Source organism: Oncorhynchus kisutch, linkage group LG14 (genome assembly GCF_002021735.2).
Source record: "Oncorhynchus kisutch isolate 150728-3 linkage group LG14, Okis_V2, whole genome shotgun sequence".
NCBI classification, from domain to species: domain Eukaryota; kingdom Metazoa; phylum Chordata; class Actinopteri; order Salmoniformes; family Salmonidae; genus Oncorhynchus; species Oncorhynchus kisutch.
This window is the reverse complement of record NC_034187.2, coordinates 55949614-55973166: the sequence shown is the minus strand read 5'-3', so window position 1 is coordinate 55973166 and position 23553 is coordinate 55949614. Positions and strand designations below refer to the sequence as shown.

The following is a 23553-nucleotide window of genomic DNA, read 5'->3' as shown; positions in this document are numbered from 1 at the left end:
TCTGTACCATCACTCATTCATATATCTTTATGTACATATTCTTTATCCCCTTACACTTGTTTCTATGAGGTAGTAGCTTTGGAATTGTTCGCTAGATTACTTGTTGGTTATTACTGCATTGTCGGAACTAGAAGCACAAGCATTTCGCTACACTCGCATTAACATCTGCTAACCATGTGTATGTGACAAATAAAATTTGATTTGATTTGATTTGATTTGATTTGATTTGACAACGCCTGGTATAGAGGTCCTGGATGGCAGGAAGCTTGGCCCCGGCGATGTACTGGGCCGTACGCATCACCCTCTTGAACGTTAGCTAGCAGTACGGAAGGCAAAGGCAGATTAGCAACTCGTCGCCTGATCCACACAATGCACCCTGATCTCTTTCCGCAAAATATCAGTTTCTTTCTCCAGCGAAAGCTGGGGATGAGGGCCTGTATGGGTGTTTGGACTATATCCTTCCCGTCCAACTCGTTAAAGAAAAATTATTGGTCCAATTCGAGGTGAGTAATCACTGTTCTGATGTCCAGAAGCTGTTTTCGGTCATAAGAGACGGTAGCAGCAACATTACAAAATAAGTTACAAACAATGCGAAAAAACAAACAAAATTGCTCGGTTGGTTAAGAGCCAATAAAGCGGCAGCCATCCCCTCTGGCGCCATCATCTATTACAGTTCATATAAGAAAATCTGTCAATTTAAATAAATTCATTCGGCCCTAATCTATGGATTTACAGATATGCATCTGTTGGTCACAGATACCTTAAAAGAAAAGTTAGGGGTTGGATCAGAAAGCCAGTCCAGTCAGTATTTGGTGTGACCACCATTTTCCTCATGCAGCGTGACACATCTCCTTCGCGTAGAGTTGATCAGGCTGTTGATTGTGGCCTGTGGAAGGTTGTTCCACTCCTCTTCAATGACTATGTGAAGTTGCTAGATATTGGCATGAAATAGAATACACTGTAGATCCAGAGCATCCCAAACAAGCTCAACGGGTGATATGTCTGATGAGTATGTAGGCCATGGAAGATCTGTGACATTTTCAGTTTCCAGGAATTGTGTACAGTTCCTTGCAGCATGATGTGATGACGGCAGATGAATGGCACGACAATGGGCCTCAGGATCTCGTCACGGTATCTCTGTGCATTCAAGTTGCTGTAGATCAAATGCAATTGTGTTCATTGTCTGTAGCTTATGCCTGCCCATACCATAACCCCACCGCCACCATGGGGTACTCGGTTCACAACGTTGACATCAGCATTCATACACGTGGTCTGCGGTTGTGATGCCGGTTGGATGTACTGCCTAATTCTTTTAAAAGACGTTGGAGGCGGCTTATGGTATCGAAATGAACATTCAGTTCTCTGGCAACAGCTCTGGTGGACATTCCTGAAACTTGAGACATCTGGCATTGTGTTGTGTGACAAAACTGCAAGTTTTAGAGTGCCCTTTTATTGTCCACAGCACAAATGATCATTTTTAATGATCATACTATTTAATCAACTTCTTGATATGCCACACCTGTCAGGGGGGTGGATTATCTTGGCAAAAGAGAAATGCTCACTAAAATGGATGCAAACAAATTTGTGCTCAACATTTTTGAGAAATAACCTTTTTGTGCACATGGACAATTTCTGGGATATTTTAATTCAGCTCATGAAACATGGGACCATGAAAACATGTTGAATTTATATTTTTGTTCAATATAGTATGATATATGAAGCTTGGCATGGACAGTAGGTTACTTAAGGGAAAAAAAGAAAGGAGATTGGTATCATGCAAACATCTAGCAATGCAAAGGTTGCATGTTTGAATCTCATCATGGTTAACTTTAGCATTTTATTTAATTAGCAACTTTGCAACAACACTATATATACAAAGTATGTGGGCACCCCTTCATATTAGTGGATTAGGAGCAGCAATGGCTCAGCCACAAAGTGGTAGGCCACACAAGCTCACAGAACGGGACCGCCGAGTGTTCAAGTGCATAGCACGTAAAAATGTGTCTGTCCTCGGTTGCAACACTCCAAACTGAGTTCCAAACTGCCTCTGGAAGCAATGTCAGGACAACAACTGTTCGTAGGGAGCTTCATGAAATGGGTTTCCTTGGCCGAGCAGCTGCACACAAGCCTAAGATCACCATGAGCAATGTCGAGCATCGGCTGGAGTGGTGTTAAGCTAGTCGCCATTGGACTCTGGAGCAGTAAAAAACGTGTTCTCTGAAGTGATGAATCACGTTTCACCATCTGGCAGTCCAATGGATGAATCTGGGTTTGGCGGATGCCAGGAGAACGCCTCCTGCCCCAATGCATAGTACCAACTGTAAAGTTGGGTGGAGGAGGAATAATGGTCTGTGGCTGTTTTTCATGGTTTGGGCTAGGCCCCTTAGTTTCAGTGAAGGGAAATCTTAACACTACAGCATACAATGACATTCTAGACGATTCTGTGCTTCCAACTTTGTGGCAACAATTTGGGGAAGGCCCTTTCCTGTTTCAGCATGACAATGCCCCCATGCTCAAAGCAAGGTCCATACAGAAATGGTTTGTTGAGATCGGTATGGAAGAAGTTAACTGGCCTGCACAGATCCCTGACCTCAACGCCCTCGAACACCTTTGGGATGAATTGGAACGCCGAATGCGAACTAAGCCTAATCGCCCAACATCAGTTCCCGACCTCACTAATGCTCTTGTGGCTGAAAGGAAGCAAGTCCTTGCAGCAATGTTCCAACATCTAGTGGAAAGCCTTCCCAGAAGAGTGGAGTCTGTTATAGCAGATAAAGGGGGACCAACTCCATATTCATGTCCATGATTTTGGAATGAGATGTTTGACGATCGGGTGTCCACATACTTTTGGTCATGTAGAGTACTTATTACACTACATTAAATCTGTCGTTCTGCCCCTGAACAAGGCAGTTAACCCACTGTTCCCAGGCTGTCATTGTAAATAAGAATTTGTTCTTAACTGACTTGCCTAGTTAAGTAAAGGTTCAATAAAACAGCAGCTTAGCGTATCAAACCCTCAATAACAGTCACAAGATCCACGGCTTGGCTTGGTTTTGCTTGGTGAATTGTACTAAATTGAAAGTGGAAGCAAAGGCAGAAGGGACTTTCCAATGTGGTGTGGTTGCAATTGCAACCATTTTATCACCAGATCTGTGACTAGTACACATCCCCATGAAATGGCAAAAGTCGATTGTCATACCAATCTTTTTGTGCACCTGCAGCACTACATTTTTAAATGTAAGTTATTTAGCAGACTCTTATCCACTTAAGTCAACTGATTCGGCACGGAGTGGTTACACAATTTTCGCTTCACCCATGTCAGATACAGCTCAAGTGATTGTCGGCCATTTTGTGATGCCAGGTCTTGAGATGAGATGGCCGCTGGTATTTCCCCTTTGTGCTCTCCCTCCTTGTTGGTATCTGTAGGGTGGGTAGGTGAATTGTTGTTGATAAGTCACAAACCTAAAGGGACCGGGAGAGGAGAGGATACTGTATATGTCTCACTGACAATGCAAACGTCTTCTAGTGAGAAAATAATTGAGTTGATGAATGTTGCCACATGACTGTTGTCTCACAAATGTCCTGTGCTCAAATTGCAGCAGGAGTGGTTACACAATTTTCGCTTCACCCATGTCAGATACAGCTCAAGTGATTGTCGGCCATTTTGTGATGCCAGGTCTTGAGATGAGATGGCCGATGGTATTTCCCCTTTGTGCTCTCCCTCCTTGTTGGTATCTGTAGGGTGGGTAGGTGAATTGTTGTTGATAAGTCACAAACCTAAAGGGACCGGGAGAGGAGAGGATACTGTATATGTCTCACTGACAATGCAAACGTCTTCTAGTGAGAAAATAATTGAGTTGATGAATGTTGCCACATGACTGTTGTCTCACAAATGTCCTGTGCTCAAATTGCAGCAGCCCCTAAACACACATAAAAACACACACAAAAAAACGTATTCTTATCAATACTTTGATTAATGTGACGATTCGGATGACTCGATGATGAACGTCTGCACCACTCGATGATGAATGTCTGCACCGGGGGTCCTGTGGGGCTCAGTTGGTAAGACATGGTGCTTGCAAAGCTAGGGTTGTGGGTTTGATTCCCATGGGGGACCAGTACAAAAAAAATGTATGCACTCACTACTGTAAGTCTATCTGGATAAGATTGTCTGCTAAAGAACTTCAATGTAAAACATTTAGTGCTGAAGGTGCACAAAACGTGAAGATTCGTATGACAATTGACTGCTGCCATTTCATGGTGATGTGTACTAGTTGCATATCTGGTGATCAAATGTTTGCCATTATCTGACCTGAGGTCTGTGTATATGTGTTATTGTTCTCCTATGGTGGATTGCTGACATCTTGGTGTGGTGCAGCCAGGCAAACTACCATAAACATCGGTAATGAACAAGGGACTGGCCTCCAGGGACATTGTGCTCTGTGTGGTAAAATAACATTCATCCCGCAACACAACAAAATGTTCTCATGTATACACTCATGTGGACCAAAAGGTACATAAAAACTCATGCACAATAAAAAATACCGGGAAAACATTTTTATCTCTAAGCCAATGCTTAGGCTACACTTTGCCACAAAATGGCTGTAGATAAGTCTGTCAGTGATACATACTACAAAATGACTATACTATACGACAAAAGCATTCACAACAATAGGTGTGGAAGTGTACAGGAAATGTAAAACAAGCGTCAGATTAAATTAGAGGTGGTTTAGCGAGAGGTTAAAATGTTTAATAGATCATTTATTCCCTTGGTTAGACAACATAAGAGACCTTTGCTCCAGAACATCATAAATGGTTTTATAATGTGGGTCACTCATTGCCCTTCTATTTCTTCATCGAACATTAAGAAATAGAAGAATAGTAAGAATACAATCAAATAAAATAAAAACCACTCCTAGAGTCATACAACATAATAAAATGTCACCAACAGAAGTGTCCATCTCCTATGAAGTAAAAATATATACCTAACTATATTCAATATTTAAATACATTTTTGATGTACATGTAATTTACAGTATATTGGGAGGTTGTGAGTATTGGTCAGAGTGAAAGTGAGAAAATGACATCAATATTTACAGTTCAAACAGGAGGATTTCTTTGGTCAATGTGACGTGTCGTCTTCTGTGAAGAGTCTCTCTCTTAGTTTGTAGTAGCCCCCCTTCCTGTCCATCAACTCCTGGTGAGTGCCCTGCTCCAGGACGGTTCCTTGGTCAATCAGAATGATCTGATCTGCCCTCTCGATTGTCTTCAGCCTGTGAGCAATCACCAGCAGGGTCTGGGAGGGGCAGCTAGCCAGGGCCTCCTGGACCTGAGACAGAGGGAACATCTGAGTGAAACCGCTAGCTAGCGCTAACCCTATTGAGAATGTCAATGCTAGCTATAGCTACGAACGTGAAACCGCTAGCACTAACCGTATTGACCGTATGAATGATGGAAGGCTAAAGCATTCTAGTTTATGTGTGGAGGGATGCCGTACCATGTGTTCGCTCTCAGTGTCCAGTGCGCTGGTGACCTCGTCCAGGATGAGGACCTGTGGCTCTCTGATCAGAGCTCTGGCGATGGCAATACGCTGCTTCTCACCACCGGACATCTGACCACCCCGCTCTCCTACATCTAATAGATGGACAAACAGTACATTTATCAAGTCTCTCCTTGTGGTCATCCACAAGTAATATATATAATATTCCTATTTGCCAGTGTACCTGTGTCATAACCCTTCTCCAGTTGGCTGATGAAGCTGTGGGCGTTGGCTCTGCGAGCAGCTTCCTGCACCCTCTCCAAAGAGCAGTCTGCCAGGCCGTAGGCAATGTTGTCCTTGATGGACCCAGAGAACAGAACAGGTTCCTGGCCCACCATGGCTACCTGGTAGGGCAAAACCAATCATAGGGCAAAACCAATCACCAATCAGCCAATCAAAACCAATGCTATGTTTCTTCTCAAGAGAAAATGTATATGATGTTGGTAGCCATACAGGCATGGAAAAGTTGGTTATCTTGACTGCTATGCTTTCTCTAGAGATGTAAATGTGTCAATATCTGTGTAGGTATAGTCTTATGACTGCTGTGCAGGTGTGCTGGTGGTGGTGCTGGTAGCTTTCTATACTACCTTCCTGTGTAGGTAGTGGTGCTGGTAGCTGTGCAGTGGTTGTCCATCCAATAGGATCTCTCCCTGCTGAGGCTGATAGAACCTCTCCAGCAGACTAACACAGGTGCTCTTCCCCCCTCCTGACGGCCCCACCAAAGCAGTCAGCTGACCCGGCCTCAGCTCCAGAGAGAAGCCCTAAGACAAGCAGAGAGCCAATGACACACTACCTTAGCAATGGGTACATGTGAAGTCAAAAAATGTGGTGATGGCAGGTTCATGTTTCCAGAATTTTGCCACCCTTCTCCCAGGTGAGCTTTACCTGCAGTACTTTGCGCTCCTGGCGGGTGGGGTAGGAGAAGGAGAGGTTGTGGAAGTGGACGTGTCCAGTTAAGGTCTCTGGTTGGAGGGTCCCCTTGGCGCTGACCTGGGGCTCTCTGTCCAGATACTCAAACACCTTACCAGCCGCCCCCACCGAGTTCAGCATGTCGCCAAAGATGTAAATCAAAGTCTGGAGAGGGCAGATGTATTATACAGATGTATAATCGTAAATCAATAAACAATAGTTAGACAAAATTTTAAACAGTATCTCAGACATTAAACATGTTTATTTTTTCATTCCCTAACATTAGTATTACTTGCCTCTTCAATCAAACTTTTCCATTACTATGTACTATGTAATGACAATATTACTATTGCTTAGTTAACATATTTGATTAGTGATCCTGTGCCTCGCCTTGCTCAAACAGTCACACTGGTAGTTGCCTACCCTGATGTTGGTTCCCAGGTTAGACTGGTAGAGGATGAAAGAGACCAGGTTCCCAGTGCTCATCTGACCTCGCTGGATAAACAGTCTGCCATAGTACAGCATGGCCACCTGCATTACCAGCGCTGTTAGCTTTAACACACACACACACGCACACACACACATAAGTACATACACTGAAGATCACATAAAGATCACATCAGAAGCATTCAACTCTTCTGAGCCTAAGGGGACAGGGAGTGATCCCTGCATACTCACTCTTCTCAGGAGCACGTACACTGCCCTGACGGTGTCCCGCCTGGTCTTGAGATTGTGGGTGTCCATCAACCTGTGGTCATAATGACCAGCCTCACTCCGCTCTGTGTTAAAGCTTCGCACGGTCCGGATTCCTGCTACTGTTTCCCCCGCTGCCTCGTTCGCCCTGGCCATGGAGTCCTGCACCTCCTTAGTGAGCCTCTGAGGAACAGTCAATACACAATAACATTTACTAGACTTTATTTTATAAGGTTACCCAGTACATTTAGCAGTCACCATCTCATGTACTGTATTTTCACACCAAACATGTCAGGGCCTTCTGCATTAGATCATTTCAGGGATTTATTTCAGGGTTCGCAGGGACCAATAGATTAGTTCAGGACCTTCTGATCTGGACACAAACAGTACACTCTTAGAAAAAAGGGTTCCAAAAGGGTTCCACAGCTGTCCCCATAGGATAACCCTTTTTGGTTCCAGGTAGAACCCTATTGGGTTCCATGTAGAACCCTATGTTGAACAGGTTCTACCTGGAACCAAAAAGGGTTCTTCAAAGGGTTCTCCTATGGGGACAGCCAAAGAACCCTTTTAGGTTCTAGATAGATTGTACTATACCAGGTAATAGTTGTCATAGACGCCTTGCAGCAGGCCGGTGATGGGCGTCTCCATCAGCATGAGCAGAGTGAGCTTCCAGGACAGGCTCATCATGAGCGACAGCATACCCACAATCTTAATGAGGGTCCTCAGTAGGACGTTGACATTCAGGGCCACCGCCCGGGCCATCTTAGTGGTGTCTGTGGACAGCCTGGACGTGATGTCACCTACGAGAGTTCAGAGGTGAAAGTAAATTGCTGCAACTTCGTCGAATAACCAAGGAGCATAGAAGAACCAACTGATGGGGGTGTTCAACAGATATTCAGCCACACGTCGGAAGACAGAGGAAGTTCAATAGGAAGTGCATTCCAGTTACAGTCATTTCATGAACAAACAAGGATGCCACACATTCCAGCAAGACAACAGATCGCATACTGATCATTAGTTCTTGTTTGGGGTAATCAATAAACGTGCCTCTACCTGTCTTGATGGTCTCAAAGAAGCTGATATCCTGCTTCACCAGGGCCCCAAACAGCTCTACTTTAATTCGAGAGGTGAAGCTGTTGATGGCACACATGAAGAGGCCTCCACGACAGCCTGCACTGAATGAGCTGAAACAGACACCATAAACTGTAGCAGTGTTGAAATAATCAACCTGATGCTGATGTTCACTTGCAGCGGTGAAATCAGTGTATTCAATAACCGTTACATACATACATTACACAAACTACAATATGTAATGTGCGAAACGGATGAAGGCCGTAGTGGTGAAAAACAGATAGGAAGCTCTCTGGTGTATCTGCTCACCTTCCCAAAGAGTAGAGCCCCATGAGGATGATAGCTGTGAGAAAGTCATTCCACTTGTACTGGGAAGCCAAGATGTCAATCACCTTTCCTGTATAGAATGGGATGAACATTTCACCTGAAAACGCACACCGCCATCATCATCCTCATCATACTCGCCATCATCATCATATAATACTCAGTATTTTTTGTTAAAACAATAAAATACTTACAGAGGACAGCCAGTGACAGGAATATAAACGCTCCAACCAAAAGGAGGGTGTCAGGTCTGTAGAAGTAGAGGACTCTCATGAACAGCACTCGTGCCTTCTGTGTCTTCTCTTTCCCGTTACTTTCTTCGTTGCTGTCAGGGAAGGTTTTCTCCCAAAACAGGGCTGCTGCAGCTGCTGCCGCGGTACACAATAGCCACAAACTTGGACCCCCCAACGATCCATGCGTGCTCTCCGGTGAACTGCCATGCAGCATCAGTTGCCCGGTCTCGTAGACCGGGGCAAGGAAACAGTGCACTGTTAACCAGCGCTTCAATACGGGTTTAATCGATCCTAGTGTGAGTAGCGATACACCAAATAGTATAACTAATCGAATCCCCGCTACAACCCATAGACGCAACAGATTTCCAAAAAGGTCAAAACTTATTGGTCCAGTTTTGGAAATAGATGCGCCAAAACCCGTGGCGCAAAATGTGGTTATGTCAATGCATAGACCTACAGCCATAGCGAACACGCACGTTCTAAGCATCATTTTTGTCGTCTATAATTGTTTTTAATCTATAACCTATTAATTAAAAGGTGAGCGATGTCAAACCCGCGAATTCGCGGAGATCTTTCCACGGAATGGATTGTTTCAGCTGTTTTCAGTCTGCGTTTTAGTTTCAATTTCACATATGCCTTAAACTCAGGCGACATTATTCTCCAAAATATCAAGCACCTTTCCATTTAGCGTTTATTCTGCGCCATAATAAATACCAGACAATAATGCTTGCACACTTAGCATAGTGGTTAATAGATCCCCACAGTGGAGGTGTCATAATACCCATAAAACCTAGCATCGTTTTTCCACCATTCATTTATTCAATCTGGTCTCTTAGCATTTCATATTATTCTGTACATAAATCCACAACACTCAAATGGTATATATTCATTTGTGGATTTCCATCACCCATTTCGTACTATGTGTTACGAAATTACTTAACGTATGATAGTGTAACGACCCTGGGTTTATAAGCGCGGAAATCGACACTGCCGCACGAGAATGCTTTTGCGGCACATTCGACAGTGCGCCGAAGGTCGAGGGTTCGAGACCTGCTCCCTGACTGTTTCATTACAATATGTTACTAATTCTAGCTAGGTGGCTAACGTTAGCTAGCTGGCTAATGTTAGCTGGGCTAGGGGTTAAGTTAGGTTAAAGGGTTAGGGGAAGGTTTAGCTAAAATGGTTAGGGTTAGCAAAAAAAGTAGTAAGTAGTTAAAAAGTTGTCTATGAGGCCAGGGCAGTGTTTCCTGTATGCTTACCCTGGGGTTACATTTTGATAACCATGTAAATCTGTCTCGGACAAGGTGACTTTTATCGATATATTCGGCTCTATTTACTCTCATATTTGAACATGCTAATCAGCATTAAAGTAGACATAATGCAAAACTACAAATCCATGCAAGCTCCTGCACATCATCTCTATCTGACACCTTTGCTAACAGGTATTATGTCAATTTAAAACTTGCACAAGACAGTTTACAGAATTGTCCATTGAAAGAAATGTAGCCAATTTATTCATTACTACATTTTAACTAACATTAGATAGATAATCCAAAGATTCTTACCTTTGTTAAATACACGCAAATACAGTGGTAAATACATGCAAATACAGTATATTGATAAAAGTCCCCTTGTCCTAGAGAGATTTACAGTTACAAAAAATTTAAAAACTTCCCGCCAGGGTAAGCCTAAAATGAAACACAGCCCTTATTTTAAGTGTTTCTAAAATCCCCTATGGGAAATATGAATGGTGGAAAAGCGATTGGAACAATTTCACTGTTTGACCACTAGGTTTTATGACTCATACTGTGGTACTCTATGGTAACAGGTTTACCCTACACTCTTAGAAAAAAAGTGCTATCTAGAATCTAAAAGGGCTCTTCAGCTCTCCCCAGAGGAGAACCTTTTGAAGAAGCCTCTTGGGTTTCATGTAGATCCCTTTCCACAGAAGGTTCTACATGGAACCCAAAATAGTTATACCTGGAACCAAAAAAGGTTATACCTGGAATCACAAAGGTTTCTCCTATGGGGACAGCCGAAGAACCGGTCATGGTTTGAAGGAATCCAGCTTTTGTCAAATTAACATCAGATTTGACTTTTCGTAGCAGGAGAACTTACGTTAGGATAATTATTTTAAGCCAGGCTTCATATCCACTTTGTAACTGATGACTAATCACCTAAAATTAATACAATTTGATACGAATATTCCCATGGCCTCACCAATGCAACTGGGAACTCAGAAAAATACGAGGTGAAATCATGACGTCAGTGATCTTCAGGTCAGAAAGTTCGGAGCTCTAGAAAGAGGCCAGAGTTCCTGAGTTGGAATTCCAAGTTGGATGAACATTCAAAACGATTTTTCCCAGTCAGAGCTAGTTTATTTCCAAGTTCCCAGTTGTTTTGAACACACTGAAGTCGGAAGTCAGAGATATCCGAGTTCCCAGTTGCTTTGAACGCGTCATTATATATGGTAGACATAATCATAATAACTCAAATTAGCATTACTTTTGAAGGTGGAAGAAGACTTCTTGAATAGTTGTTTTGGGGTTGAAAAAAACATGCTGAGAAATATCCATGGGAAAGTTGAATTTACTTGTGAATCACCCAAAAACACAGTCCAGCTTCAGGTCCCTGGCTACCCAAAATAAAATCAGTGTCTTCAACAGAGGGCATAACAATTATGCATAATTTTGAAAATGGCATGTGTAGTGAGAATATTTGACATTGTGCCAGCATGATTCATACCCCTATCCAAACATTCTCTATCCTGTGTAGATGTAATAGTACTGTTTGTTCGTAAGGTGGCCATATGTCCACTCACTGTTTCATAACTACGACAACTTCAGTGTTACTGTTTCCACAAGCCAGTGTTCACTGATCATAAAATGTGGGCAACTCGTTGCCCAGGATGCATTTCTCCTCTGCACCTTTTTCATCAATAGTGACAAGGTAGGCCACACCTCCGCTGGAACCATCTCGACTCATGGCCAATGAAAGTGCTGAGAGAGGAGAGGTGAAGAAAGAGAGCGAGTGAGAGCATATTATTGACAAATGACACATCTAAACAGCTTCTAATTCATGCTGTTTAGGTCATACCTGGACATCAACACATTTATTTTATTTTGAAAGTACACTTTTGGTCACTCACTGTTGACAACAAACTGTTGGCAGTCCTCTTTGCTCATGGCCTTCCGGTACTCTGCATCAACAAACCCATAGACGTAGGAGCTTCCGGAGCCGCCGACCGCAAAGGGTTGTCTGGACAACAGGCCATTCAGGGTCACATACACCTGGGAGGGGTCAATGAGAGGGGAATGCTTGAGCACAGCAACCTAGCAAACTCTGAAAAAGTTCAATATTATGCAGACTAGTGAACAACTGTGGGTTTGAGGCAGCTGAGTTTGATTCTGTAATTGTACTCATGGTACATTTTGTTGAGCAAACACTCAAAACTATTATAAAAAAATGTATATTTAAAATGACCTCTTCTAAGCTTCAGGGATTAGTTAAACTGTTCCAGATGCAAGAACATTTCCTGAAAGGGACACAAAAATCAATTAATACAGATTGGACTAGTGTTTATAGATGTGCATTTCTATTTAATCAGCCTGTTACCAACCCTTAGTCAACTTTTGGAACTAATTGTATTTGACCAGATACAATGCTATTTTACAGCAAACAAATTGGCAACAGACTTTCAGCACACTTATAGGGAAGGACATTCAACAAGCACAACACCTACACAAATTACTGATGATTGGCAGAACAGAAATGTATGATAAAAAGATTGTGGGAGCTGTTTTGCTAGACTTCAGTGCAGCTTTTGACATTATCGATCATAGTTTACTGCTGGATAAACGTATGGGTTCTGGCTTTACACCCCCTGCTATATTGTGGATAAAGAGTTACCTGTCTTTAAAAAAAATATATATATTTTACTTTTATTTAACTAGGCAAGTCAGTTAAGAAGAAATTCTTATTTTCAATGACAGCCTAGGAACAGTGGGTTAACTGGTCTAGGAACAGTGGATTAACTGGTCTAGGAACAGTGGGTTAAACTGGTCTAGGAACTGCCTTGTTTAGGGGCCAAACAACAGATTTTTACATTGTCAGCTCAGGGTTTTGATCTTGCAACCTTCCGGTTGCTAGTCCAAAGCTTTAACCACTAGGCTACCTGCCACCACAGAGGGTGTTCTTTAATGGAAGCTTCTCCAACGTAATCCAGCTGTTTAGGCCCCATACTTTAAAAAAACTTTACTAACGACATGCCTCTGTCTTTGAGTAAAGCAAGTGTGTCTATGTATGCGGATGACTCAACACTATACACATCAGCTACTACAGTGACTGAAATGACCGCAACACTTAACAAAGAGCTGAAGTTAGTTTCAGAATGGGTGGCAACGAATAAGTCAGTCCTAAATATTTCAAAAACATACAGCATTTAATTTGGGACAAATCATTTTGGGACAAAACCTCAACTAAATCTTATAATGAATAATGTGGAAATTGGGGCCTCCCGGGTGGCGCAGTGGTCTAGGGCTGTGCCACCAGAGACTCTGGGTTCGAGCCCAGGCTCCATCGCAGCCGGTCGCGACCGGGAGGCCCATGGGGCAGTGCACAATTGGCCCACCGTCGTCCGGGTTAGGGAGGGCTTGGCCGGCAGGGATATCCTTGTCTCATCATGCACTAGCGACTCCTATGATGGGCCGGGTGCAGTGCACACTGACCAGGTCGCTAGGTCTACGGTACGGTGTTTCATCTGACACATTGGTGCGGCTGGCTTCCAGGTTGGATGCACGCTGTGTTAAGAAGCAGTGCAGCTTGGTTGGGTTGTGTTTCGGAGGACACATGACTCTCCCAAGTCCATGAGGGAGTTGTAGCGATGAGACAAGACAGTAACTACCAGCAATTGGATACCACAAAATTGGGGAGAAAAAGGGGGTGTAAAAAAAGATAATAATGAGCAAGTTGAGGTGAGTAAACTGTAATGGTCAAAATGTATAGATACAACAGTAGCTAAGATGGGGAGAAGTCTGTCCATAATAAAGCGCTTTTTAACAACATTATCAACAAGGCAGGTCCTACAGGCCCTAGTTTTGTCGCACCTGGATTATTGTTCAGTAGTGTGGTCAGGTGCCAAAAAGAGGGACAAAGGAAAATGACAATTGGCTCAGAACAGGGCAGCATGGCTGGCCCTTAAAAGTACACGGGGAGCTCACATTAATAATATGCATGTCAATCTCTCATGGCTCAAAGTGGAAGAGAGATTGACTTCATCACTACTTATTTTTGTAAGGAGTGTTGACAAGATGAATGCGCCGAGCTGTCTGTTTAAACTACTAGCACACAGCTCAGACACCCATGCGTACCTCATAAGACATGCCACCAGAGGTCTCTTCACAATCCCCAAGTCTATGGGAGGCGGACAGTACTACATAGAGTATTGAGTACATGGAACTCTATTCCACATCAGGTAACTGATGCAAGCAGTAGAATCAGATAAAAAATATATAAAAAAATGATACACTTTATGGAACAGCGGGGAGTGTGAAGAGACACGCACAGGTACAGGCACACGCACACAGACGCTAACTCACGCACTCTACACACATGTACACTGTAATACTTTACATTTTGTATTGTAGATATGTAGTGGTGTAATAATGTTATATGATGTACTGTTTTATGTTTTGTTTTATGTGTGATGTAAGTGCCTTAATGTGTTTGGACCCCAGAAAGAGTAGCTGCTGGATCCCTAATAAATACAAAATACCAATGTAATGACTAACCTGTCCCCCTCCTTTCTTGTCCCACCCGGCAACAATGAGATGTGCTGACAGCTCTTCTTTGTACTTGTACGAGATGTTTTTCACCAGAGTGGCAGCTGAACGAACTTGAGGATCCTCCCCAACCTCAATGCTGAGTTCAAGAGGTCACAAGTCACAGCTCAATAGCAGAAATCTTTAACCACGTCTATATAAGCAACCCCCCATGAGAACATGTGAAAATGCACAGTGTCAGTCTAGAAAACCTTTTCCGTACATTTAACTCAACGAAATGTGTTACACAGAGCACTAGAGTTTTGCCAACCACAATACATAGACATGCAGTGGGTAATACCTGTGCACATCCAGCTGGTAGTTGACCATCTCAGCAATGGTCTGGGCGTCTGCAGCCGAGCCTGACAGGGCGCAGTAGATCTTGTCATGGAGGAGAGAGAGCTTGTTCATCACCCGGTTCACCACAGTCTCCCTATGAGGGATGGAGGGAAGAGGGGGGATGGGTGGAGGGAAAACTGAGGTTTGAGGGAGGACTTTTTTAATGTTCATAGTAAATGATTGTCTCTCTAAGACTTGGAACAGCGACTTACCCAGCAGACACTCGAGAGTCAGAGCCCAGCACCACACCTCCATCAAACTCAATAGCAATGATGGTGGTCTGAAAGCAAAGCACAGACACAATTTTGATTAAGTGCATAATTAAATGACTCAACACAGTTACGTTCACTTTGACACGAACCAATAGACTGTATTTATACGTTAATAAAAATAAACAAAAACAGAATGCACACCCCAAAATTGTACAATGAGAACACTTCTCTAGGCTAACATCAATTCCTGGTCCAAACATGTCATTAAATGATACTCACCCCAGTTTTGACTTCTTCGGATAGCCACCCTGGCTCTGATGATTCATCTAACATTATAAAAGCACTTTAGTTTTGTGGCTGGTCGCGCTGATACCTGTGCAGTGCGCACGGTGTGTGAGAAGCCTATTGATTCAACGCGAAATGAAATTAAAAGAAAACACCAAACGACGCCTCATTTAGGACTTACACGAATGATTACTATTCAACTGTACTGTTGTATTAGGAATCAACTCTTAAATATATTTGAGCAAGGAACCGTCATTAATTTCTGTCTCGTCCACCATTTTCTGGCATAAACTGAAAATGAAAGTTACATTGTCAGTCACAGACCGGTAGGTGTGCGGCTGATATAATTTCTCAATAAACGTTTTAGTTTTTGGTTTGGCTCTGTACTCCAACAATTTGGATTTTAAATGATACAATGACTACGAGGTTAAAGTGTAGACTGTCAGCTTTCATTTGAGGGTGTTTTCATCCATAGCGGATGAACCGTATAGAAATTACAGCACTTTTTGTACATAGTCCCCCATTTTAGGGGAGCAGAAGTATTGGGACAAATTCACTCATATGTGTATTCAACTATTAAAAAGTGAAGTATTTGGGTTCATATGTATAGCACGCAATGGCTACATCAAGCATGTGACTCTAAACGTGTTGGATGCATTTTCTGTTTGTTCCCGATGTGTTTCAGAATATTTTGTGCCCAATAGAAATGAATGGTAAATAATGTATTGTGCCATTTGGGAGTCACTTTCATTGTACATAAGAATTTAAAGTTTTTAAACATTCTACATTCATGTGGACATGACCATGATTACGGATGAATCGTGAATAATGATGAGTGAGAAAGTGCCAACCTCCCCTGTTATTGTAATGGTGAGGGATTAGCATATTTTGGGGGTATGCTATTTGTGCACTCATCATGCACTTTCTCACTCATCATATAAAAGTTTTAAGTTGTACCAATATGTACTAATTGTAATGATTTGTATGTTGCTGTCTTGTAAATACATAGGTTTAGATACAGACAGTTATGCATTAGTTATAACAGGCTTATAATATTGACTAATTATCTATTGCTAATGATGCCTCAAATTAAATAGGACGTATTCCCTCAGCAATAGCCTACTCAATTATATTGGGGTCTGTCAGATTTACATATTTATAATCAAACACACTTACATGCTGTGTAAACATATTTTTTCTTAAGATTTTATTGATTCCACCCAGAGATCATTAAGTAAACAAAATATAATGCACATAAACAACATGAACACAGTGTAGATTATGAAACACATAGGCAGAACCAGAGAAGATTTTCACATTGGTCTCTTGGAAATCATGATTGTTTTTCAATCCGCAGTCCCAAAACTGATGTGAATAGTCAGGCATATGAACACCAAGTTCTGCATGTATGGACAACCGTGAATGATTGAGTGAAAATTCATCTCACAGAGTGTCACTGATTGGTTGATTGTAGTGTCACTCTACTCATCGTGGAACTTGGGTAGCTTGTCTCCAGGGATGACCACATGCTCCACCCCCTCCTCGGTGATCACTACCAGGTGTGCCACGCCTCCGCTGACATTGTCTCTGCCCATAGCTAGGGCCAGAGCTAGGTGGGGTGAACAGGAGAAAAAATAAAGGGGAGGAAAATAGATCAGAAAGCAGGTAGAGATGGGTATGAGACCATATCTGTCCACTTTTTCAGGAACAGCTCTCTTGTGTTCCAGTGCCAATAATCCATAGCAAACCCATCCTACAATCACTCTCCTGTCCCACAGGAAGATGTTTAAAAAAAAAAAAAATGTCTTATCTGGCGTCTTTTATCCTATATGAAAACAGTGCCATTCTAATAAAACAATGAAGCCTATGAGATTCTACAGGAAAAATCAACTTTACCATTTGTAGCAAACTGCAGGCACTCCTCTCTGCTCATATCAGGTTTGTATTTGGCGTCGGCGTAACCGTAGATGTACGTGCTCCCTGATCCTCCGATGGTGAACGGCTGACTGAGTAACATACCGCCCAAGGCCACCGTGTAAACCTAGAGGTGAAATAACGGTTAGAAATTGTGTGTGTGTGTGTTCTATTCTATCGTGCTCTATTCTATCTCTGTTTGTTACGCCCCATGGCATCACCTGTGGCCCTTTCTTCCTGTCCCAGCCTGCAGTGATGAAGCCGGCCTGCAGCTCCTCCTTGTTGTTGTAGCACAGCTCCTTCAACACGGACGCTGCTGCCTTCACCAGAGGAGGGGACTCCATCTGAATACTTATCACACAGGATAGACACAGAGAAGACATGTCATCATTCAGGATCAGATTTATTCCACAGTTTGTTTCTATGTCTATCATAGTTCAAGAGGCAGTAGCCTAGTGGTTAAGAGGTTTGGGCCAGTAACCAAAAAGTTGCTGGTTCGAATCCCTGAGCTGACTAGGTGAAAACAAATCTGCCGTTGAGCAAGGCACTTAACCCTAATTGCTTTCTGGAAAAGAGCTTCTGGTAAATGTAGGCTGCACATTACTACTAAGACCAGATCTAAAATGGAGGTGTCCCTATTGCTGATAATAATACAAATCAATCACACATCAATCAAGCTTCATTAGCTGATATCAACACTCATGAGCTATGTTGAACCAGACAAGGACAGAGACAGGGAAAGGGACAGGGTGGTCCATACCTGTGAAAGGAGATCTGGAACTTGGCAGCCTTGGTGACGGCCTGAGCGTCTGCCAGGGAGCCGGCGATGCAGCAGAATATCCTGTCATGAACCTGGATCAGCTTGTTGATGGTCTTAGAGGACACGTAGTATCTGTGGGTGAAGTGGAGATAGAGACACATTAGATAGAGACTCCTGGAGACACATTAGATAGAGACTCCTGGAGACACATTAGATAGAGACTCCTGGAGACACATTAGATAGAGACTCCTGTAGACACATTAGATAGAGACTCCTGGAGACACATTAGATAGAGACTCCTGGAGACACATTAGATAGAGCCTCCTGGAGACACATTAGATAGAGACTCCTGGAGACACATTAGATAGAGACTCCTGGAGACACATTAGATAGAGACTCCTGGTGACATGTTTAAATGTATATACTGCTATAAGTGATGGCTGATTTATTTAATATGTTGCGTGTCACAGACTTGTATTTGATCATAAAGACATATAGAGGAAAGGAGGGGCCAGATGATTAATTTAGTTCCAGGTGTTAATAGGTGTTGAAGATCCTCCTTACCCTCCGATGGATGCCCTGGAATCTGAGCCAATGATAACCCCTCCATTGAACGTCACCGCCAAGATGGTGGTCTGTAGGAGAGTTTAAAAATCATAAATGAATTAATAATCAGTTAGATGGGGAGAGCATACAATTACAATATGACATATAATAATATATTTATGACATATTTATAATATATGATTTAAGGTTAGTTTTCCTTATGATCAAGTTTACAGTCAATGGATAAACTATGGTTGGGATTTGGGGAGGCTAAACTGATCCTAGATCAGTGGTAAAGTGTAGGTTAATTTCTACCCTGAGCTTGAGTTGCAGATGAATGATTCGAAAACGAAAGTAAATTCAGCACTTTGTTCGTCGGAAAATATTAAATAAGTCTATTATTATGAGGTTAAATGCATAAACGTTTTCCTTGAAGGTTCAGCTTTAGGCTACTGAGATGAATGAATGACAAAATCAACAAGGCAACCTAGAATTAAAACCCTCAGTGTAAATTCGGCTACGTCCGTCCCAAAATGCACTGTTAATCGCAGCTTCAATTTATGAAAATGTATAAAATTATCATGTACAAAATATGAAAAACAATTAACTTACGCCTGTGCTAACTCCTTTGATTTGAGAGTCCATAAAGTCTATTTCCAGTATTTCCCGAACACCGATGAAAAATACGGATAAAACTGCGTCCCTCAGTCACATATGGTCACACCACGTCAAGAAAATAGCGACCTCTTCAGGGACTTGAAATGCGCGATTGTAGTGAAGTCAAAATCTAAGCACTGAGTGCAAAATAAAGTTATTCAGGTATGGCGCTATCAAATGTTGTCGAAACACCTGCATCGGGATTTAATTTTGAGAACGTCTCCAGGTATGATTTCCCTTTCCGAATAGCATTTCGTATTTTTGGGGTAAATAGTGAACTTCGTAATTATTTCTCTCTTCTCATACCAAGCCTATATCAAAAGTGAAAGTAACGTATATTGTATAATCGTGTAAATATTCTTTCTAAAAAGACCAGCAAGTCTACAGAATTGTAAAGGTTGAATTGGATTCTGTCTGCATTTTCTTTTAATGAAAGTCATACTTCTATGTGTTAATCAGCTGATTGTAAATGTATTGATCTGGTCATCATTAGATAAGGATTTTCTTAGTAAGAATTTGTGGTACACTATTGGTATTGTGTTAAAGTGTGTTTGATTAGTCTATATCTTTATCAAATAGAAATGTTGCTCTGGAGGGTCTGCTTGAGGGAGGACATACCAAGGCACCTAAGCCTATGAAGACAGGGACCACCATAGCTGGAGTAGTGTGCAAGGTGAGAGCAATGTCTGCTGATAAAGGGCAGGCGTCTCTAATAAGTGGAAGACTCCATATAATGGGAGTATGTCAGTACATTTTATATAGTGATATATTATTATGATCCTTGCCTGTCTTTATGTGACTTAAAAAAAATACAATAATGATGGAAATACATTGTGTGTACTGATAGTAAAAATAGAGTTTTCTTTGTGTCCTTGTTTGTGCAGGATGGAGTGGTTCTGGGAGCAGACACGCGGGCCACCTCAGGTGAAGTGGTGGCTGATAAGATGTGTGCCAAGATCCACTACATCTCCCCCAATATGTAGTGAGTAGGCCTACACCTGTTTAAGGGATAGTCCGTGTGTGACATGTTTAGAATGGAATTGATTGTCATGTGTGGAAGAGAGAAGTGAAAGAGTAGTGAACAAATGTACGCTGTCACTTTAATTTGAGATATCCATGCCCACACATCCCTTGTTCTCCTGTCCTCTCCTGTCTACTCCCTCTCTCAGCTGCTGTGGTGCAGGAACTGCAGCGGATACAGAGAAGACCACCGACCTGCTCTCCTCCAACCTCACCATCTTTTCTATGAACAGTGGCAGGAACCCACGTGTCGTGATGGCAGTAAACATATTACAGGACATGCTATTCAGGTGTGTGTGTGTGTGTGTGTGTGTGTCTTTAACACTCTCCATTACAGCAGTGGTTCCCAACTCCAGTTCTAGTGTAACCCCAACAGTACACATTTTTGTTGAAGCCCCAGACAAATACACCTCATTCAACTTGTCAAGGGGTTGATGATTAGTAGAATCAGGTGTGTTTGTCCGGAGCCACAACAGAAATGTGTACTGTTGGGGGTACTCAAGAAACGGAGTTGAGAACCACTGCATTAGAACAACTGCAATCTGCAGTTCAAAATACGAAAAAGCGGGCACCCAGCCACTGATTTGGTAAACAGCTAGGGGATGGGGCTGGAGAAATGTTACCACTCTCAAATTCATCGACAGAGCTATGGATGTTAGGACTGACCATCCATGAGATCAAAATTATATATATTCTTACTACCATGTCCTAGATTCAATCAGCATTAACCCACGATAACCAACAATCACATAGCATATAATTAAGGAATAAGTCCCGGGGGGGTGTGTTATATGGCCAATATACCCCGGCTAAGGGCTGTTCTTAAGTTCTTATGTACGACACAACATGGAGTGCCTGGATACAGCCCTTAGCCGTGGTACAGCATATTGGTCATATACCACCAACCTCCAAGGTGCCTTATTGCTATTATAAACTGGTTACCAACATGATTAGTAAAAAAAAAATGTTTTGACATACCCGTGTATACGATATACCACGGCTGTCAGCCAATCGACATTCAGGGCTCGAACCACTCAGTTTATAATTGTTTTTATTCAGGCGATGTCAGAAGTGTAACTGCGTTGGAGCTGTCAAATCGGTGAGCAGCTGCTCGTGTGGTCAAATTGAAAATCAAAAAACAAAATAATAAGGATTTTTATCAGCCTAATCAAGGTGTAGAATAGATTACATCACACATTCCAGTGTTCGAACACGACTGCATGGTATTTCTACTAATGCATCCTCTGGCAATGTCTGTGATATGTACAGTATAACGCCCAGCGCCGCTTCTGGGTTTGACAGCTCCAATGCAGTTTCACCTCTGACATCGCCTAAACAAAAACAATGATATGCTATGCAGTTGTCGGTTATTGCGGGTTAAAGCTGAACTGGTTGAATTTAGGCCCATGTTTTGAGGCTATACAGTGTTTATTTAGAATTACATTGTTTATAAACATTGGAGTAAAAAAGTATTATATTTTGGGTTCTGATACGGGTACGACAGTTTAACTAAGCTCATGAGGCATTTATAAGTGATATTCTTCAAGAATCAACAGGTACATATCATTGATTTAAAAGTCCAAAAATGGATGTAGCAAATGCAGAAGGCCCCTTTAAACATCACATTCTGTTGAAATAACTCGCCTCATCCACCACTATAGCCGCTCCAATGTAACCGCCTTTCATGTCAGATAGGTTTGATTCAATAGAGTCATTCTTGTTTGTTCATAATGTATCTCATATGTGTATGTTTAGGTACCGGGGCCAGATAGGGGCCAGTCTAATCCTTGGAGGGGTGGACTGCACCGGTAATCACCTCTACACAGTGGGGCCCTATGGGAGCATAGACAATGTGCCATACCTTGCAATGGGTAAGGGACTGCTACTGTGTCAAGCATACCTAAGCATACATCCATATACTGTTATTGTGTGGGCCATTATTAGTTGATTAATCGACTAGTCATGAATCATCTATAAATAATGACATTTAATTGATTCCTATTTGTGTTTTGTGTAGGGTCTGGTGACTTGGCCGCTCTGGGGATTCTGGAGGATAGATTCAAACCTAATATGGAGGTGAGTGACTTTTCCTTAGGCGGGCTAGGGGTTGTCATACATGTAGTTCATATGCCATCACATCGATAGACTTCAAGTCTCAAGAGTTAAGTCATTGAACTCACCATAAATAAGGCATCAGGTTTGTTTACATTAAGCTGGATGTATTACAGACCTAACTCCCCCATTCCAATCCCTTCACTCACTCCTCATCCCTATGCCCTTCTAGTTAGAAGAGGCTAAGGAGTTGGTCCGGGATGCCATCCACTCTGGCATCATGAGTGACCTGGGCTCAGGCAACAACATAGATATCTGTGTCATCACTAAACAGGGGGTGGACTACATCAGGCCGTACCAGGAGTCAGAGTACAAAGACAAGAGGTAAATGGTGTTACCATCCTCAGACTCTGCTTCAACGATTATTCTAAACAGCATATTTGAGAATTTTTTGTTGTTGTTGACAGAACAGTGATTAATTTCTATCTTATCTTCTCTCTATCTCTCTTTCTCTTACTCAGGCAGAGAAGATACAAGTATCGCCCAGGTACAACGTCTATTTTGACAGAGAAAATAGTCCCTCTGGAGCTGGAGGTAGTGCAGGAGACAGTCCAGCGGATGGATACCGCCTGAACCTGACCACTAAGAAACAACAAAGTTACAGCCACACATAGGCTTATCACAATATTCAGACATAAAATCAGTGAATACAATACACCTAAAATGACAAGATGTGACTGCTAGGTGACACTACAATGCAAAGCCATAAAAAAAACATTGTCACATAAAGATCTTAGTTCAATGAACTGTAGTCACCAATACATTTTGAACAGGTATAGCAGGTCTAGGCTATAGCTGTGTCTATAGGCACTGGGTGAAATATTGGAAAGTGATTGATTGAATAAAAAGTCTACATTATTTTTCATGAATATGTGTTTGAGTTTTCCCTCCTCACTTTTAGCTTTCCACTTTCCTTATAGCAGTTTCAGCTCACAGAAACTTAATGTTAAAAAATATATATTTCCATGGTGCACCAATGAATATTTCAAATGTAATACAGCATAACATTTATACGGAACAAAAATATAAATGCAACATGCAACAATTTCAATGATTTTGCTGAGTTACAGTTCATATAAGGAAATCAGTCAATTGAAATACATTCATTAGGCCCTAATCT

At 42.1% G+C, this 23553-nt stretch overlaps 4 protein-coding genes across 4 annotated transcripts; 1 reads left to right on the top strand and 3 right to left on the bottom strand.

Annotated features, from left to right (window-relative positions):
* Positions 1-4542: 4542 nt before the first annotated feature.
* On the bottom strand, positions 4543-9451 carry LOC109903604 (antigen peptide transporter 2-like). The gene is made up of 11 exons (XM_020500416.2): positions 8731-9451; positions 8522-8636; positions 8195-8325; positions 7736-7941; positions 7127-7324; positions 6872-7000; positions 6425-6613; positions 6127-6300; positions 5724-5883; positions 5498-5634; positions 4543-5329 (listed from the first exon to the last, which is right to left on the bottom strand). The coding sequence occupies exons 1-11, from the start codon at positions 9257-9259 to the stop codon at positions 5123-5125; spliced, it is 2175 nt and encodes a 724-aa protein (XP_020356005.1). The 5' UTR covers positions 9260-9451; the 3' UTR covers positions 4543-5122.
* An 809-nt stretch (positions 9452-10260) lies between these two features.
* On the bottom strand, positions 10261-15737 carry psmb9a (proteasome 20S subunit beta 9a). The gene is made up of 6 exons (XM_020500417.2): positions 15419-15737; positions 15140-15207; positions 14890-15021; positions 14559-14688; positions 11918-12059; positions 10261-11768 (listed from the first exon to the last, which is right to left on the bottom strand). Exons 1-6 carry the CDS (start codon positions 15470-15472, stop codon positions 11641-11643), a joined length of 654 nt encoding a protein of 217 aa, XP_020356006.1. The 5' UTR covers positions 15473-15737; the 3' UTR covers positions 10261-11640.
* Positions 15738-16608: 871 nt separating this feature from the next.
* Positions 16609-19626, bottom strand: LOC109903608 (proteasome subunit beta type-6-B like protein-like). Its single transcript, XM_020500420.2, has 6 exons — positions 19257-19626; positions 18663-18733; positions 18099-18230; positions 17560-17689; positions 17321-17465; positions 16609-17033 (listed from the first exon to the last, which is right to left on the bottom strand). Exons 1-6 carry the CDS (start codon positions 19287-19289, stop codon positions 16906-16908), a joined length of 639 nt encoding a protein of 212 aa, XP_020356009.1. The 5' UTR covers positions 19290-19626; the 3' UTR covers positions 16609-16905.
* On the top strand, positions 19367-23302 carry psmb13a (proteasome 20S subunit beta 13a). Its single transcript, XM_020500418.2, has 8 exons — positions 19367-19527; positions 19881-19974; positions 20186-20283; positions 20471-20611; positions 22077-22192; positions 22339-22397; positions 22606-22757; positions 22895-23302. Exons 1-8 carry the CDS (start codon positions 19466-19468, stop codon positions 23004-23006), a joined length of 834 nt encoding a protein of 277 aa, XP_020356007.1. The 5' UTR covers positions 19367-19465; the 3' UTR covers positions 23007-23302.
* Positions 23303-23553: the final 251 nt, after the last annotated feature.